Source organism: Pituophis catenifer, unplaced genomic scaffold, assembly GCF_029215685.1.
Source record: "Pituophis catenifer annectens isolate HBS135680 unplaced genomic scaffold, rPitCat1.0.hap2 SCAF_1, whole genome shotgun sequence".
Taxonomy (NCBI): domain Eukaryota; kingdom Metazoa; phylum Chordata; class Lepidosauria; order Squamata; family Colubridae; genus Pituophis; species Pituophis catenifer.
The window spans coordinates 352541455-352561212 of record NW_027256881.1 but is presented as its reverse complement, the minus strand read 5'-3'; the positions used below and the strand labels follow the sequence as shown (position 1 = coordinate 352561212).

At 46.3% G+C, this 19758-nt stretch overlaps 1 protein-coding gene across 1 annotated transcript; it reads right to left on the bottom strand.

Moving 5' to 3' along the window:
• Positions 1-4414: 4414 nt before the first annotated feature.
• On the bottom strand, positions 4415-19533 carry LOC139313388 (vomeronasal type-2 receptor 26-like). Its single transcript, XM_070938992.1, has 6 exons — positions 19301-19533; positions 18188-18479; positions 16313-17149; positions 6495-6713; positions 5833-5962; positions 4415-5319 (listed from the first exon to the last, which is right to left on the bottom strand). The coding sequence occupies exons 1-6, from the start codon at positions 19531-19533 to the stop codon at positions 4415-4417; spliced, it is 2616 nt and encodes an 871-aa protein (XP_070795093.1).
• Between the last annotated feature and the right edge of the window lie 225 nt (positions 19534-19758).

Genomic DNA, 19758 nt, shown 5'->3' with positions numbered 1-19758 from the left:
CTGGGATGTGTGTCAGAGGGTAGCAGGACATTGGGGGTAGTGGGCTGACCTTCAGCAGCTTCTGGGCAACCCCTACTGCTCCCTGTGATGGAAGGAGCCCAAGTTCATGCCATCCTGCAGGTGGTGGGGTACCATCAGGTTACGAAATAATCTGGGAAAACTGTGAGTCCCTGCCTTTGGAAGCCACATTTGACAGTTGGCCAGAGAAGCTCACCTACTTCCTAAACCAGGTGTGGAACTACTTGGATTGGTAGGGAGCAGTCTTCCCTGATGAGGGGTCCATCGTGAACTCCACCACGGTGAACTTGGAGGAAGAGGCCTCTGAGTGGGTGCCGGAATTTCATGAGAAGAGAGCTATGGAACTGGGAGATATAGTTGCCTTCCTGGAGGGGCCCCAGGCGAGATTCTCAGACCCCCACAAGCCTATCAGGCAGTCTGGAATTCATTCTATAAGACAGGGAATTCGATCAGTGGCTGAGTACATTCAGGAGTTGTGCAGCCTGGCTGGAAGACTAAGAGGGTAGCCACAGCACTTACTCTTCTACCACTTCTGAGACAGATTAACTGTATTAGAATTTCTTGTGGGGGGGATCCCAGATGATCTCCATGTGTTGTATTAGCTGGCTACCACGGGACAACTGGACCTGTTGGAGTACAGGCAGCACACAGTGCAAGAGAGCCACCCCTGCTGATCAAAGAGAGTAACCGGTCAATGCGCAGAGAGGGAGGAACCCAACCATCGGCCACTAGAGAGGGCCAGTGTCCCCTCAAACAAGCCTTCTTCTGATGTGGAAAGGAGGACCGTTGGGCTGCTAACTGCCTAGCCCTCCAGCCTGTATCAGTGCCGAAATCCCCAAGCCAGTCAAAGCTGAAGAAAACATTGAAGAAGATGGAGAAGACTTGGGCAGAGCAACAGTTCGAGCTTTACTATGTTCCAACTCCCCAAGTACCATGTTTCCCCAAAAATAAGACCCTGTCTTATATTTTTTTGAACCCCAAAATAAGCGCTTGGCCTTATTTTTGGGGAGGTCTTATTATTTTGGGGCATGTGGAGCAAGGTAGGGCTCCTCTTGCCTTCTTACCTGATTTCCAGCTCTGCGTTTAAATATTTTCAGGGAGGGCTTATTTTCGGAGGGAGGCTTATTTTATCGGGCTTCAGGCCTGGGTACAGCACGGAAACGGCATTGGTCGCATTGGTTGACGATCTCTGGAGGGCTCGGGACAGGGGTTGCTCCTCTGTCCTGGTCCTATTAGATCTCTCAGCAGCTTTTGATACCATCGACCATGGTATCATGCTGCAGCGGTTGAGGGGGTTAAGAATTGGAGGCACCGTGTTGCCGTGGTTCTCCTCCTTCCTCTCTGACCGCTCGCAGTTTGTGTTGGCAGGGGGGCAGAGATCGACCTCGAGGCGCCTCGCTTGGGGGGTGCCACAAGGGTCGGTCCTCTTGCCCCTTCTGTTCAACATTAAGTGAAGCCGCTGGGCGAGATCATCCGTGGTTTTGGGGTGAGGGTACATCAGTATGCTGATGATACTCAGCTGTACATCTCCACCCCAGAGCACACCAATGATGCCCTTGATGTGATGTCCCACTGCCTGGAGGCCGTGCGGGTCTGGATGGGGAGAAATAGGCTCAAACTCAACCCTTCCAAGACTGAGTGGTTGTGGCTTCCGACGTCCCGGTATAGTCAGCTGTCGCCATCACTGTCTATAGGGGGTGAATTCTTACCCCCCACAGAGAGGGCTCGCAATCTGGGTGTCCTCCTGGACGCACGGCTGTCTTTAGAAGAGCATATGATGGCCATGGCCAGGGGGGCCTTCTATCAGGTTCGCCTGATCCACCAGTTGCAGCCCTTTCTGGACTGGGATGCCTTGCGCATGGTCACTCATGCCCTCGTTACCTCTCGGCTGGATTACTGTAATGCTCTTTACATGGGGCTCCCCTTGAAGAGCACTCGGAGGCTCCAACTGGTCCAGAATGCAGCCGTGCGGGTGATTATGGGTACAACTCGTTGCGCTCATGTAACACCTCTCCTGCGCGAGCTGCACTGGCTCTCAGTGGTCTTCCGGGTGCAATTCAAGGTGTTGGTTACCACCTTTAAAGCGCTCCATGGCTCCGGACCTGGGTACTTACGAGACCATCTTCTGCCACCGATAGCGTCCCACTGACCGGTTCGCTCCCACAGAGAGGGATTCCTCAGGATGCCGTTGGCCAAACTATGTCGGCTGGCGACACTCAGGGGGAGAGCTTTCTCTGTGGGAACTCCTGCCCTTTGGAACGAACTGCCCCCAGAAATACGTAGAAGCTCTGATCTCCGAGTTTTTTGCTGTGCCCTCAAGACCCTGCTCTTCCGACAGGCAGGGTTATCTTTGTAAAGGAGTTTTAAATTTGGAGTTTTAAATTTTTGGGTTTTAACGAATCTTGGCCGTAAATGTAATAATTTTAATAATTTTTAAATTTAATTGGGATTTGTATTGTGTTTTTTACTTGGCTGTGCACTGCCCCAAGTCCTTCGGGAGATGGGCAGTATAGAAATAAAATTATCTATCTATCTATCGCGTGCACTCAAAAGCCCAATTGGACTTACTATCAGGAGATGTCTTATTTTTTGGGAAACACGGTAGTTACCAAAGAGATGGTATTTACAGTGTGGAAAGTGTCTTTTCATACTTTCCAGCCTCAACAGGGCCATCTGCAATTAGACATCTAACTACATTTCATGCAGTTCCAGTTGTCCAAAACTACACATAACACAAGTCCAAGGCAGTGCCCAAAAGTCGGTACCCCACTGAAAGCTCCCCACTTCACAGTAGATATGATAACCTCATAGGAATGTTAAATGTCAAAGATATTTATGGGCCTGCTATTTCCATAGTTGGTGCACCAGCTTTTGAAACCTGTGCTTTTCAAAATATATATGAAAAATATGGTTTTTATAGTTACAGAATGTATACCTAAGACTTCAAAGACGACAACTCTCTTAAATGAGCAGCAAAAATATCCAAGAATGGCAATTTGGCAAAATTAGCTGGTCGTTGACTTTGCCTTATTTAAAATGGGCTATGGCTATGAGGAAGTTGACTTCTAAGAGGTCAAAAGGAAAAACAGATGGTGGGGAAAATCAGATTTCAGTTTGATGGGAGTAGGTAATAATAATATTCAAAGACCCCCACAAGCCTGCTATGGGCCTGCTATTTCCATAGTTGGTGCACCATCTTTTGAAACCTGTGCTTTTCAAAATATATATGAAAAATATGGTTTTTATAGTTACAGAATGTATACCTAAGACTTCAAAGACTACAACTCTCTTAAATGAGCAGCAAAAATATCCAAGAATGGAAATTTTGCAAAACTAACTGGTCGTTGACGAGTGCATATGTCTATTTTAACTAAGTTCTCTATAGGTAACCAAAGAGTAGGAAGAAACCTGAAATCCATTACAGCATTACTTATGAATATGCATGCATGAATCATTTCAATAATGAATCATTCTTACATCATTTTCTCATTTCTGAAATGTATAAATATCAGTGCATCTCTTTGTCCTCTAAGGGGACCCAGTTCTCATGAAACATAATTTTTACCGAGAAGCTCTGAGATATGACATGGCACAAGGGATTGTTAAAATAACATGTGTGTAGTGATATTATTTTCTAATTGCAACCACGAAACTCCACCACATTGATGAGCAGATTTGGGTAGGAAGTTGAAAATTTAATCTCTACTATGAAAAAAGAAAGGAATCGAAACAGGAAATTCTACAAAGTTTCAGAAGACTATGGAAACAATTATATAGACAGAGAAACATTGATATGGAATCTAACCTTTTAAAAGACTAATATAGTGAAAGATCTAATTAAAAGAAATAAAAATTAGAGAATATCCTTCTTGGAATAATGAACTTATATGTAACAGCAAGCGTTCTTTCTACATAGCTCACTGGGCATCAATGTGGAAAACTGGGATATGGGATAAAAAAGCTGCATTATTATTGCTGCTAGCAGGTCCCTTTATTCATTCATTGACTAATTCATTCAATTTCTATATCTGCCCACCTCAGACAAGTGATTCTTATTGTAATCACTTATACCACTTGGTAAGGCATTATTTACTGGACGTCTTTCAAAAAAAAATTCAAAATTCAATAAATGTTTAATAATTACTTATTGATTCACCTCTCTGCCCTGTATGTATTTCAAAAGGGTAATAGAATAGAATAACAGAGTTGGAAGGGACCTTGGAGGTCTTCTAGTCCAACCCCCTGCCCAGGCAGGAAACCCTACACCACTTCAGACAAATGGTTATCCAACATCTTCTTAAAAATGTGTTCCTCTTTCTTTGTCATCATGTTTTTAAAATAAGATACTAAATATGCCTCAAAGAAAAATTTTAAAACATTCCCAGGCATGCATCAGTTAGAGATTTTTGGTCCTTATCATATTTTCTCTACAGTTCAGATCCGGCCTCAGCAGAATAATGTAGCATTTGGGAAAAAAGATACAAGCCAAGAGAGCAGCTCCAGAGGCCAAAATGGAGAAGATCTCCACAGCCACCATGGACTTTCCTTTGGTGCTCAGGTAGGTGGGGAGGAAGGAGATCCAAACACTGCAAAAGACCAGCATGCTAAAAGTAATGAACTTGGCTTCATTAAAACTGTCAGGTAATTTCCTAGCTAGAAATGCCACTGTGAAACTGACACTGGCCAGGAAACCCAGATAGGCAAGGACAGCATAAAACATTGAAACTGAGCCTTCCTGACATTCCAAGATAGTCTCTCCTACCAAGGAGCAAAAGTCAAAGTTGAGAAATGGGGGAGAGTTTCCCAGCCAGGTGGCACAAAGAAGTGCTTGGACCAGGGGACAAGCTAGGACAATGGAGTTGGTCAGTGGTTTTCCAAAGAGTTTCCTTGACCTGTTTCCAGGCTTGGTGGCCATGAAGGCCAGAACCACCATGACAGTTTTTGCCAAGACGGAGGAAACTGCCAGGGAAAAGAGAATGGCAAAGGCAGTTTGTCGGAAGAGACAGGTGATCTTCCCTGGTCGACCAATGAAGAGGAAGGAGCAGAGGAAGCAGAGCAGGAGGGAGACCAGAAGGATGTAGGTGAGATCTCGGTTGTTGGCCTTGACAATCGGTGTGTCACGATGTTTAAGGAAAATTGCCAGGACTCCCAATGTGATTGCAGAGAGAGAAAGTGTGAGAAAAACTAATATGTATCCCAGGGCATCTTCATAGGCAAGGAAGTGGATCTTCTTGGCAATGCAGTGGTCCTTGTCCTTGTTGGGATATTGGTCTTTTGGGCAGGGATCACAGCTTGCAGAATCTGAAATCAAGAGTACTTTGCACATCACGGAATATCAAAAAGAAGAAATCATTCTTCAATATTGAATATTCTGGTAATAGGCTAGTCTGAGACAAGGATGTTTCCACCTTTTGGGATTAAGTTCCCTACTTTGTATTTTGCATTGACTCATTCAGACTATAGTCTGAATGAGCCGATGCAAAATACAGTATCTACCTACGTAACTACCTACCTACATCCATCCATCCATCCATCCATCCATCCATCTATCTCTATCTCTATCTCTATCTCTATCTCTATCTCTATCTCTATCTCTATCTCTATCTCTATCTCTATCTCTATCTCTATCTCTATCTCTATCTCTATCTCTATCTCTATCCCTATCCCTATCCCTATCCCTATCCCTATCCCTATCTCTATCTCTATCTCTATCTCTATCTCTATCTCTATCTCTATCTCTATCTCTATCTCTATCTCTATCTCTCTGTCTGGTTTCCTTGACCCGGGAAGATCTACATTGAAAGTGTCTTCTACCTGTCTGGTTAGAAATGGTCCCTTCTGGACAAGGGTCACATTGGTAGCAGCAAACCTGCTCGCCCTCTGGAACTCTTCTCCTCTCTCCTGCCTGGCACCTCTTCATGCCACACCTGGCAAACGGCACCTTCTAAAAGAAGAAAGAGAAATACTTGAGATATCTTCAGCAATGAATATTCTTCACTTATTCTTTTCTATATTTCTCTTTCCATCATTAGAATATCTTCAAGAGCAACGGCTAACTCTGGTGTAGCACAAATCAGGAAAAGCTGCTGGGGGGATTAAGGCTTGTGCTATTCTAAACCACCAATGGATTCTGGGGCTTGGAACTGGGGCTTGGCATGCAAAAGAAAGGTCATGAATTGAGTTATAGCTTTTCTGAAGCAAACAGCGATGGAGATCCAACTGAATGGGAATGGTCCATGGAAACCACTCTTGGCTGCTCCATCTGCATCCTGGGTTTCAGGCAGAATTTCTTCCTGATCTCAATTGTTTTTGCTCCGTCACAAATCAGATCTCAAATACGTTGCATGCAAAACAGCTTTTTCATCAAACGGTTGCCAAATTTTTGCTTCAGTAACCCGTTCTCCAGTAAGGGAGATATTTTGAATCCCTGGAAGAGAATGACTCTTTTGCTGCACTTATTTTACCTTCCAGCTCACCTTTTTTGCCCAGACAATTGCATCAGAGTTAATGGTGAAATCCTGTCCTGCAGGAGCCCTGGGATCTATTTGTCCAACTTTCACAGGGACAAAAGATTCATTGGGGAGCAGAACCCAGTTGAAAAGATCATAACGAGCAGATCCCAGGCCATTTTCTGAGAAGGAGACTTCATCTCCAGCACTGTTGTTGAACCGGACGTTCCTCAAATAGGGAAGAAGCTGAATGAAAAGAGACTTTCAGAAATTGCTAATACTTTCCACTCCTCTAAGAATTTGTTTTCCTCACAGTGCCTGCCCTGATTCCTGACTTCAATGGATATAGAGGTCTATACTTTATGCTTTGAGGCAAAAAAACCCCACACCACAATTTTAGACTACGTTGACTCCTCTTCTGTGTGCTAAAGTTGACCAAGGCTGGTTTCACACAACAAGCAGTTCAGTGCAACAAATGACAAGTGAAACACGTGGGATGGGATAACATAGAATGTAAAGCCGCTGGGTGAGATTATCTGTGGTTTCAGGGTGAAGTACCATCAGTACGCTGATGACACTCAGCTGTACATGTCCACTCTGGACCACCCCAACGATGCCCTTGAAGTGATGTCCCGGTGCCTGGAGGCTGTGTGGATCTGGATGGGGAGAAACAGGCTCAGGCTCAACCCATCCAAGACCGAGTGGCTGTGGTTTCCGGCGTCCCGATATAGTCAGTTGGTGCCATCACTGACTATTGGGGTGAGTCGTTGGCCCCCACGGAGAGGGCTCGCAACTTGGGTGTCCTCCTGGATTCACGGTTGTCTTTAGAAGAGCATCTGATGGCTGTGGCCGGGAGGACTTTTTGTCAGGTCTGCCTGATTGACCAGTTGCGTCCCTTTCTGGATCGGGACTCCTTACGCACGGTCACTCATGCCCTCGTCACTTCCCACCTGGACTACTGCAATGCTCTCTACATGGGGCTCCCCTTGAGGAGCACCTGGAGGCTCCAACTGGCGCAGAGTGCAGCCGCGCGGGTGATTATGGGAGCGACGTGGCATTCCCATGTAACACCTCTTCTGCGCGAGCTGCACTGGCTCCCAGTGGTCTTCCGGGTGCACTTCAAGGTTTCGGTTACCACCTTTAGAGCATGGGTCTAGGTCTATGACTTAGAACCTGGATACTTACAGGACCGCCTTCTGCCACCAATAGCCTCTCACCAGCCAGTACGCTCTCATAGAGAGGGGCTCCTCAGGGTGCCGTCGGCCAAACAGTGTTGGCTGGCGGCCCCCAGGGGGAGGGCCTTCTCTGGGGGGGTACCTCTTATTTGGAATGAGTTTCCCCCGGAGATACGGAGGATCCTGGATTTACGCACCTTCCGCCGCGCCCTCAAGACCTTTTTATTCCAACAGGCTGGCCTGGCCTAACTTTCCCTTTTAAATGGTATATGAGAAATTTTAAATTTGTTTTAAATATGGGGATGTTTTTTAATTCGTCTCGGGCCAAATAGTTTAATACGTTTTTATACTGTTTTAAATTTTATAATTTGTGTGTTTTATCTTTTTGGCTGTTCACCGCCCTGAGTCCTTCAGGAGTAGGGCAGTATATAAATCTAATAAAATAAAATAAAATAAAATAAAATAATAAAATAAAATAAAATAAAATAAAATAAAATAAAATAAAATAAAATAAAATAAAATAAAATAAAATAATAAATAAATAAGCCATAGTAACATAAATCAGAGTTACAATGAATTGGGTCAAGTGTCTTTCTATAACTGGATTCAAGCTACAACATGGAAGAAACTGACATGGTTCTGAAAATATGTCTACTGGGACTTCAGTTGACCGATTGAAGTATCTGACAGACTTGTCATCTTGCTCTGTATCACTCTACCCAATGGCTACTCCATGAAAGTCACACAACCTTTGAATACTTCTGAAAACTTTTGGGAACGTCATAAATCCATGAATCTTAGGTACAATTGATTTGTGTTATTTCTCTTTCCCCCTTCTATCCCATTGAAACAAACATTATACTTAATCTGTGTTATTGCTGTTTTTAACAATAGTTCTGGTTTAATTTGCTTTGAGATGCAGTGATATAATGCCATAATAATATTTAACCAGCAATTCAAGAGATACTTTTCCTTGAAAATTCTTAGGGGAATAGAAACTATAATCTACAGACTGAACAGTCAATCTAAGGCAGCCCCCAGCTCCTCTTCCACAGGGAGACACCCCCCCTAATATTTTGTGGCTGGATCCCTCCCCCGCGATCCTCTCAACTGCCTCAGGATGCTCCGAACTGATAGAGCCTCCATCATAACTGCAGCCCATGCTCTACCCCCCAAGCCCCCGAGCCCCTGCACCAATTGGCTGACTTTGAACTGTCCTCTGCGCCCAAAAGCCCAATATGAACTGTACTGCAACGAATAGTCTGTGGCAAAGGGACTGGGACAGTGGGGCTGTGGCCCAAAGTTTCAGTTTCAGTTTCAGTTTCAGTTTCAGTTTCAGTTTTATTAAATTTTTATACCGCCCTTCTCCCAAGGGGACTCAGGGGGCGGTCCAGAAAGGGACGCAACTGGTGGATCAGGCAAACCTGATAAAAAGGCCCCCTGGCCACAGCCATCAGATGGTCTTCTAAAGACAACTATGAATCCAGGAGGACACCCAAATTGTGAACCTTCTCTGAGGGGTCCAAGGTCTCATCCCCTATAGTCAGTGATGGAACCAACTGACTATATCGGGACGCTGGAAACCACAGCAACTCAGTGTTGGAGGGGTTGAGCCTGAGCTTGTTTCTCCCCATCCAGATCCGTATGGCCTCCACGCACCAGGTCATCACTTCAAGGGCATCATTGGGGTGGCCCAGGGTGGAAATGTTCAGCTGAGTGTCATCAGCATACTGATGGAAATCCACTCCGAAGCCACGGATGATCTCACCCAGCGGCTTCACATAAATGTTGAACAAGAGGGTTGAGAGGACCGACCTCTGCGGCATACCACAAACTAGGCGCCTTGGGGTTGACCTCTGCCCCCCTGTCAACACAGATTGCGTACGGTCAGAAAGGAAGGAGGAGAACCACCGTAACATGGTGCCCCCCCATCCCCAACTCTTCTAACCGGTGCAGCATGATACCATGGTCGATGGTATCAAAAGCCGCTGAGAGATCTAATAGGACCAGGACAGAGGAACAACCCCTGTCCTGAGCCCTCCAGAGATCATCAACCAATGTGACCAATGCTATACCCAGGCCTGAAGCCCAACTGGAATGGATCTAGATAGTCCGCTTCACCCAGGTACTGGGGAAGCTGTCACGCCACCGCACTCTCAACAACCTTCGCCACGAAGCGAAGGTTGGAGACTGGATGATAGTTTGATAAAACAGCCAGGTCCAGAGAAGGCTTCTTGAGGAGGGGCCTCACCACCGCCTCTTTCAAGGCAGCAGGAAAGAAACCCTCACTCAAAGAAGCGTTAACAATCCCCTGGAGCCAGCCTCGTGTCACCTCCCGGGAAGCCAGCACCAACCAGGAGGGGCACGGGTCCAATAAACATGTGCCCATGTTCAACCTACCCAGAACCCTGTCCACGTCCTTAGAAGTCACAAGGTCAAACTCCTCCCAGCTAACATTCTCAAGACCCACCTCCAGCACCCCATCCGGATCTACCCAGTTGGAGTCCCGACCCTCCCGAATTTGACCAATTTTGTCATGCAGATATTGCACAAAATCCTCAGCCCTGCCCTGCAAGGGGTCTTCCCACTCTCCCAGATGGAGGAGGGAGCGGGTCACCCTAAACAGAGTGGTTGGGCAATTATCTGATGATGCAATAAGAGCGGAAAAATAATTACATGTTGCCGCTTTTATCGCCACTAGGTAGGTCTTAATATAGGATCTTACCAGTGTTCGGTCGGATTCAGAATGGCTGGCCCTCCAACCGTTCTCCAGGCGTCTTTTCCAGTGCTTCATCTCTCTCGGCTCCTCAGAGAACCAAGGAACCAATTGAGAATGGCGCCGGGACAGAGGTCGCAAAGGTACGACGCGATCCAAAGCCCCAGCGGCCGCCCTCTCCCAGGCCACCACTAGTTCTTCAGTTGAACCATGAGCCAGAGCCTCAGGAATGGCCCAAGCTCCATCAGGAACCTGTCCGGGTCCATCAGGTGCCTGGGACGGAACCATCTAACCGGTTCCGTCTCCCTGCGGCGAGGGTTAGCAGTTTGAAAGTCCAGTTGGAGAAGTGAATGATCAGACTATGACAAGGACTCGGTGACTAAGTCCCCTATTTCTAGATCATTCAGCCACTAACCAGAGACAAAAATCAGATCCAGAGTGTGTCCCCCCATGTGTGTGGGGGGGAATGAGCTAACTGGGTCAGGTCCAAGGCTGTCATGGAAGCCATGAACTCCCGAGCCACCATAGACGTTTCACCGACCGATGGCAGGTTAAAATCCCCATAACCATAAGCCTGAGGGTATCAACTGCCACCCTGGCTATCACATCAGGCAGTTTGGGTAGGGCCGCTGTTGCGTAGCAGGGAGCCAGGTATACAATCAGCAGGCCCCCCTGCACCCCCTGACCCCACTTCACAAGGAGGGACTCACATCCGGCTATCTGAGGAACAGTGGCCTCCCTTGGACATAGGCTTTCATTAATAATAACCGCCAGCCCCCCGCCCCTACCCTGAGCCCTTGGCTGATGGAATGCCCAGAAACTTGGTGGGCACATTTCAACAAGAGGCACCCCCCCCCCCCGGACCCAGCCAGGTCTCCGTAATACCCACCAGGTCCACAACCCCCTCCTGAATAAAATCGTAAATGAGGAGGGCTTGTTTTTTTTTTAAGTTTTTTTTTTTTTAGACAAAGACACATACAAACATACAATGTATTTACTTTGAACAGAGTATTTGGCTGGTTCACAAATTTAAACAGTGTTTAGTCATTTCAATTAAATTTACAATTTCTATATTTCCTTTTTGCCATATTTATTCCTGATCTATTTTTTTAAAAAAAAACAATATTACCCTTCATCCTCATCTCTAATCTTAATCAAATTCAATTTTTCCCTTCTATTCTATATTATACCTCTTCCCATTGTCATCTATTTTTATATCCATCCTCACATTGGTTAATTATTTAATATTACAATTGTTTAATACAAATTCAACATTTTTATATAAATCAATTAGTTATAACTCTCTTTTTTGTATATTAATCAATATGAACATGAATATTCCAATTATTTCCATGCAATCCAATTTCTTACAAATTTATTTTATTTTATTTTTTATTTTATTTCGAATTTATATACCGCACCTTCTCCCGAGGGATTCAGGGTGCTGTACAGCCAGATAAAAACATACAATACAAACATTAAAAACAATTAAAAGGATATATATTAATTTGGCCCCAATTTAAAATAACAAACCAATTAAAAATATTTTAAAAATATGTTAAAAAATATGTTAAGCCAGCCCGGCTTTCTGAAAAAAGAAAGTTTTAAGGGCACGACGGAAGGCACCGAGGTCTTGGATTCTCCTTATCTCTGGGGACAGCTGATTCCAGAGGGTAGGTGCCCCCACAGAGAAGGCCCTCCCCCTGGGGGTCACCAGCTTACATTGTTTGGCTGATGGCACCCCGAGGAGGCCCTCTCTGTGGGAGCACACAGGTTGGTGGGAGGTCATCGGTAGCAGCAGGCAGTCTCGAAGATAACTAGGCCCTATGCCATGGAGCACTTTAAAGGTGGTAACCAACACCTTGAAGCGCACCCAGAAGACCACTGGGAGGCAGTGCAGCTCACGCAGGAGCGGTGTTATGTGGGAGCGCCAAGCGGCTCCCATGATTACCTGCATGGCCACATTCTGGACCAGCTGGAGCCTCCGGGTGCTCCTCAAGGGGAGCCCCATGTAGAGAGCGTTCCAGTAGTCCAGGCGCGAGGTGACGAGGGCATGGGTGACTGTGCACAGGGAATCCCGATCAAGAAAGGGCCACAACTGGTGAATCAGGTGAACCTGACAGAAGGTCCCCCTGACTACAGCCGTCAGATGTTCCTCCAAGGACAGCTGCATATCCAGGAGGACACCCAAGTTGCACGCCCTCTCTGCGGGGGCCAAAGACTCGCCCCCAATAGTCAGTGATGGAGTCAACTGACTATATCAGGATGCCGGGAACCACAGCTACTCAGTCTTGGAAGGGTTGAGCTTGAGCCTGTTCCTCCCCATCCAGATCCGCACAGCCTCCAGGCACTGGGACATCACTTCAAGGAGCATCGTTGGGGTGGCCTGGGGTGGAGATGTACAGCTGGGTGTCATCAGCGTACTGATGGTACTTCACCCCAAAGCCACGGATGATCTCATCCAGCGGCTTCACATTAATGTTGAACAGAAGGGGCGAGAGGACCGACCCCTGAGGCACTCCACAAATGAGAGGCCTCGAGGTCGACCTCTGCCCCCCTGCCAACACGAACTGTGACCGGTCTGAGAGAAAGAAGGAGAACCACCGTAATACAGTGCCCCCCATCCCCAACTCCTCCAACTGGTGCAGCATGATACCATGGTCGATGGTATCAAAGGCGCTGAGAGATCTAACAGGGCTAGGACAGAGGAGCAACCCTTGTCCTCCCTCCAGAGATCATCTACCAACACGACCAATGCCATTTCCATGCTGTGCCCAGGCCTGAAACCCAACTGGAATGGATCTAGATAAGATGTTTCCTCCAGGAATTGTGGAAACTGTTGTGCGACCACACTCTCAACAACCTTCGCCACAAAGCGAAGGTTGGAGACAGGACGATAGTTGGTTAATACTGCTGGGTCCAGGGAAGGCTTCTTGAGGAGAGGCCTCACCACCGCCTCTTTCAAGGCAGTGGGGAGGTAACCCTCACTCAATGAAGCATTGATAATTCCCTGGAGCCAGCCTCATGTAACCTCCCGGGAAGCCAGTACTAACCAGGAGGGACACGGGTCCAGTAAACATGTGGCCGCACTAAGTCTCCCCAAAATCCTGTCCACGTCATCAGGAATCACAGAGTCAAACTCTTCCCAGATAACGTTCTCAGGACTGTTCCTCGTCACCCTGCCCGAATCTACCTTATTATTTAATTAATTTAAATAATTTAATAATTTAATTAACCCCTGCCCTCCAGGGGATCCTCCCGCGCTCCCGGGTGGAGGAGGGAGCAGGTCACCCTGAACAGGGCGGCCGGACGATTCTCTGATGATGCAATAAGAGCGGAAAAGTAATTAAACTTTGCTGCTTTTATCGCCACTAGGTAGGTCTTAATATGCGACCTTACCAGTGTTCGATCAGATTCAGCGAGACTGGCCCTCCAACCGCTCTCTAGGTGTCTTTTCCAGCATTTCATCTCCCTCAACTCCTCAGTGAACCAAGGAGCTGTGAGGGATCGGCACCGGGTCAGAGGCTGCAAAGGCACAACTCGATCCAAGGCCCCACCAGCCACCCGGTCCCAGGCATCCACCAGGTCCTCAGCCGAGTCATGCGCCAGATCCTCAGGAAGTGGCCCATGCGCCATCTGGAACCTATCAGGATCCATCAGGCACCTGGGGTGGACCCATTTTATTGGCTCCGCCTCCCTGCGGCGGGGTATGGCGGTTCAAAGGTCCAGGCAAAGGAGCGAGTGATCTGACCATGACAAGGGTTCCATGTCTATATCCCCTATAACAAGACCACTCAACCACTGGCCAGAGACAAAAATCAAGTCCAGAGTGTGACACCCCCCCCCGTGGGTGAGGCCATGAACTAACTGGGTCAGGTCCATGGCCTTCATGGAAGCCATGAACTCCCGAGCCAACTCAGACGTTTCACCAACAGACGGCAAGTTGAAATCACCCATGACCATAAACCTGGGTATATCAACTGCCACCATGGCTATCACATCGAGTAGTTCGGGCAGGGCCGTTGCCACGTGGCAGGGAGCCAGGTATGTAAGCAACAGGCCCATCTGAACCCCATGACCCATCTCACAAAGCGGGATTCACATCCGGCAATCTGAGGCACAGTGGTCTCCCTCGGACCGAGACCTTCTTTAATAATGACCGCCACCCTCCCGCCCCTCCCCTGGGCCCTCGGCTGGTGGAACACTCTGAAACCTGGTGGGCACATCTCAACCAGGGGGACCCCTCCCTCCAGGCCCAACCAGGTCTCGGTAATACCCACCAGGTCCGCTCCCCCCTCATGTATGAGATCGTGGATGAGGGGGCCTTATTTACCACAGACCTGGCGTTGCATAGCATCAGCTGAAGGCCCAGATCCTGAGTATCTGTGCCACCTAGCATCCGAGAGGAGCCTTGGGGACCGGGGCATGTAATAGCTCTCAAACAGCGAATGCGTACCCCCGACAGATGATATGGCCCCCTGCTCACGCCATATCTGCCCCTCCCATCGACCGTGCTGATGGTACATCCCTCATTAAGATAGCCCTCCATCCCCTCCCCAATCCCTCGTCCTGCACCCTCCAAATCATTACCCTGGGCTCGGCTCGGCTCTGACCTTAGTGGATTTCCCCCCCCCATCCCCTTTAGTCACCACCCACCTCCCGGGTCCCCTTAAAATTTGGTTAAAAGCCTTAATTGAAAAACCCCTCAGACCATGCTTCGAGGCATGCCACCAATCGGGGTTCCAAAACCCGTCCTTGAAGTAGGCCTTCGATAAATTTGAAGGCCATGTCTGCAAGAGGGGGGCATCTCACAGAGTGAGGAGGGTCGCCGAAGTGTACGCCAGAATAAACATAAGAGGTTGATGTAAGACAGTGACAGGGAACCAAGATGGTAAAAAGAGGGGCAGATATAATGCCAAGATAGGAGTAAACCAGGCCGGTATAACCACCACTCTCTCACAGCGGTGGAGGAGTTCGAAGAGCTGCAATGAATAGGTCCAACGGAACCGGCTGCAACCATCCTCTCACGGCAACTAGGCAAAGAACAACCGCCAGCGGAGTCATAGAACAGTTCTTAGGAACATAATGCAGCAGTCCACCAGGACTCAATTAATTATATTTACCAATAATAATAAACCAAATAATTTTCCCCATATATTCCTCCAAATCACAACTTAACCATTTCTGCTTTCAACACAATATACAATTAATAGTATCTTAATTATTACAATTCCCTAGTTAAATAGAGCTTTTTTTCTTTTGTGTTTTAAAATCTTGAACTCTCCTCTTTTGCCCTAAATTTCCCATTCTTTGCACCTACCTTTTTTGGTGAGGAAAAAGAAAAAGAAATTTCTCTCTGCCTCATTTTGTCATGTTACAGGAGAGCCTGCTTTACTTTCAGTTTCGTTTTTTCAGCATAGCTAGGGGAAAAAAAATCTGCTTCAGCACTCTGCAGCAAGCAGGAGAGCTCTGCGCAAAACAGCTGAGAGCAAATCAGCTATGAGTCGGGAGGCCGATCTAATCAACTTGTGCGAATTAACCTATGCTGAAGCTGAAAGGGGCTGTTTTTTCTTGCTGTTTGCTTGCAAGAAGGTAACTGCTGCAAGGCACAAGCCAAAGGGTGGGGGCCAGTGGGTGGGCAGGGCTACATTTGGTGTATAAGACGCAACTAAATTTTCACCCCCTTTTGGGGGGTAAAAAGGTGCGTCTTATACTCCAAAAAATATGGTAGCTTGTTTTCAGAAGTTGTGGGTGCTCCATCACTGGAGACTTTCAAAAAGAGGCTGGACAACCATTTTTCTGAAATGATATAAGCTCTCCTGCTTGAGCAGGGGGTTGGTTAGAAGACCTCCGAGGTCCCTTCCAACTCTGTTATTCTATGTTCTACACATGGGGTATTTCCTCTCTATGTTGGCTCTAAGGATCTGTGGACTGGATTAACAAACAGAGATTACCTGCCATGACTGGACATCTAAGATCCTCTTTCCAAGTCTCATCATAGCTGGTCGTGCTCCTGATCCATGCATTGCATGTAGTGCGTGTGCCACAGCATAAATGGCATTGTAGATATTGTAACTTTCACCTGTCATGCTTGTTTCAAACAGGTAAGTTGGCACATTCTGTAAATTCTCCTCTCCAGTACATGGTTTTTCCCCCTTTGGAGGGATCTCTCCTGGTTCATAAATGTTGCAGCCAAAGATCAATCCCCACCATAGAGGGAGAAAAATGTCTCCTTGTGGTTTCAAAGGGTCTAAAGACAAGAGAAAATGGCTGAATTCTGAGACATCCCTGGTGTGGTCCCTAAAATGCAAAGCCCCATGGTAGGGCTTTATAACATGCAATATATATTCAGAGCTCATCACATTAAGTTTCCAATTGGATGTGAAGATCCAAACTTTCAGTAATGATGCGTATTTCTGTTTTTTATAAGCAAACAAAACTATATGTACATATGTAATACTACTGTAGTCTCCAAAAAAAATAATCACTTCACCTTTAGACCAAATGTTGAAAATATAATATAAATTTGGATCTTGATCAGTGTAAAAATCAAATTTCATTATTTCAGTGAAGGCCAGGCAGATCTCCTTCTCCTTGAGCTTTGGTATCAGAGACGAGACGAAATGTTCTGCTCTGTCATCTTTGTTGGCCACCAGCCCAACCCAGTTCCACTGGAAATACAGGAGCAGCTGGACTAAACCCTCATACTGAGCAGATTCATCAGGATTGATCTGGAAGAAGGAAGGATAAACGCTTCTCTCTCCTTGAGTGAACTCAAAGCCAACACCGAGCTAGAGAAAGTGAGAATCTTCTTTCAAAAACAAAGTTAAGTTTTATGATGACTTTAAAGCTCACCCTTGGGTAGTTAATGCCCCACCAGTCAGGCTGATTCACTTTGAGTGACAAGCTTCATCTTCCTCCCTTCTTAGGAAGAACCACCAGTTTCCTGTTTTGCCTGGTTGCGATAGATCATAAGTCAAAGGAACAAAACCTCTACCTGATTCTTCACCGACAGGTGCAGAAAAATGATAAACTTTTATGAAAGTCAGGCGCTAATGCTTCTTGGCAAATACAGCTTTTCAAAATTATGTCGGTATCTTTTTGCAGTTGTATAAAAATGTATGTTGACATATAACATTGGTTGGAAGAAATATCCTTCTGGGTTCAGTTCTAAGTGGGGAGAAAATCACTGGAAACATGGTGGCTGATTGGAAAGATGGTTTTTAATGGTGGACAGGACCTCATGGTTTGAGATCCTGGGCAAAAAGTTCATGGTTGAGAGAGAGAGAGAGAGAGAGAGATATTTATACCCTCTTTTCGGCTTTGAATTTGAGCTTGTATTCTGATTGGCTGTCAGCCTCCCAGGGAGCAGGGGTCTTAGCTAACTTTGAAGGCTCCCTGTGTCACAGGCTTGGTTGAGCCTTGCTGGGTGGTGTAATCTTCCCAGGTGCCATGTGGTAAGATGAGGAGAGGGCTAATCCTATCATGTTGTGAGGGCCATGTCTTAATCCCATCACCCTGGAGCTGAAGGGTTGGGGGCAGGGAGTCGCAGGAAGCTGCTTTCTTTTTAAAAATATGTTTCTCCTTTTCTCATTGAGGGAAATATAATATTCTGCCTTTTTAATATACCCCAGAATATTTCATTCTTCTAGAAGGGGGGTGGGTGCTAACTTCCCACACATAGAAAAATCAATTCAACTTTAGGGTGAATTATCTACGTTATATACCCCTGGTGTGTCCCCCACCCCCCAATACCTTTGCTTACATCCTTGGCTTCTGTGTGTTGGTTGTTTGTGTGCTCCATACTGCATCCAGTGCAGCCCTCTTACCTGTGGGACTTTGGGGATGCTGAAGATGGAGGCCATCTGCCTTGAGGATTTGGAGTTGTGACCTCCAATGACAGAGAGCAGAGCATCCTTCCTGTCACATTTGTAACCTGGAACCATTCGGCGCCTTGTGGAGAGCAGGGAGAGGCTGTTTAAGAAAATCTTCCTCTCCATCTTCTTATTTTCATAGATGCGGAAGCCAAAGGTGATGTTGGGGAGGAGAACTAGATTCTTATTCACCTCCATGACAGCAAACATCAAGGCCAGGAACTGATGGTACTCTTTGACTAGGGATCTACAGTGAGAAAAAGATTGGGGAACGTTATAGGAAAGATCTTGTGTGTTGGCGGAGTTGGCCTGGTCTTTTTTGTGTGTTCTTGCAGTATTAAGTGACAAGTTCCATTGGGTTGTTTTGGCTTTTTTAAGGATGTTCCTTGATTGCATTTGGATGGATTTCTGAGAAAGGAGAAAGGCCAGGCCATCCATTTCCCACATCATTTTATACCCGGCTATCCTCCCTCCTTTCTTCACTTTCCTCCAGTGGCTGAACTACTCCCCAATTGCTCCTCTTCCTCCCTACTCAGTTTGTTTCACCCTTGAAGCAGCTTCTACAGGTCTGAGGAGAAGACTCCAGTGGGGGCCACAGCCCAGATTTACTAAGGACCATTATTCAAGAGCTCTGCTGATTCCAAATCTGAGAAGGATGTTTGTTTGTTTGTTTTGACAATATCCACATTGGAAAAAGATCAAAAAAAAATTTGAGTTTTTTTTTAATATGACTTTATGTCCAAATTAATATTATAAGTCAACTTCTTCACTAAACCAGCAAGGTTTCCAAGATTTTTCCCCTCTCAACTTTTATATGGTTGATAATCATCCTGATGAAAACATCTGGAAAGGCAGGTCCTGCCGCCTGCATTTACTTTGTGTATATACTATTGTTCTTCTCTGTCCTCAGTTCTGGAAAGACAAGGAATTCTAGATTATTTCCTGAGCTTTCCTCTTTATTGAGAAAGGGACAAAGATCTGAGGATCCCTAGAATTTCTTAAAAGAGGCCCTGAATCCAAAGAAAAGGAAACAATCACCTACATTTTTTCCCTCCAGGTGAAACTTACGCGAATTTATGAGTAAGCCGCAATGGGTCCCTTTGGAAATCTGGTGATTTGGACTCCACAAAAGTTTCCAGGGGCAAATTCCCTCCAATGATCAGATCACCAGGCCTGTAAAATTCCCACTGATTTTGAAACTTTACATGTTTCTGTAATGGACATACGGTTTGAATCTTCTTAGCGGTAACTGGAGGCAGGAGACAGAAGAGCAGCAGCAGCAGGAGAGGCAGCCCAGTCATTCTTCTCACCTTCCCTCCTAGATCAGAAATCAAGATTTGGGCAGAAGCTGAATGGAAGGGAGTATTTGAAATACCATCAGAGCTGTAGCACAACAGACAGTTTCCATGCCTTCTGGATGGCCTCAAGTCAAATTTATCTGATGTCACTTTGTATGAACACATTTGTACGTTATCACTTTATTTCTTCCTATCTCTCCTATTCTGAAATTAGACTATGTGCTGTAT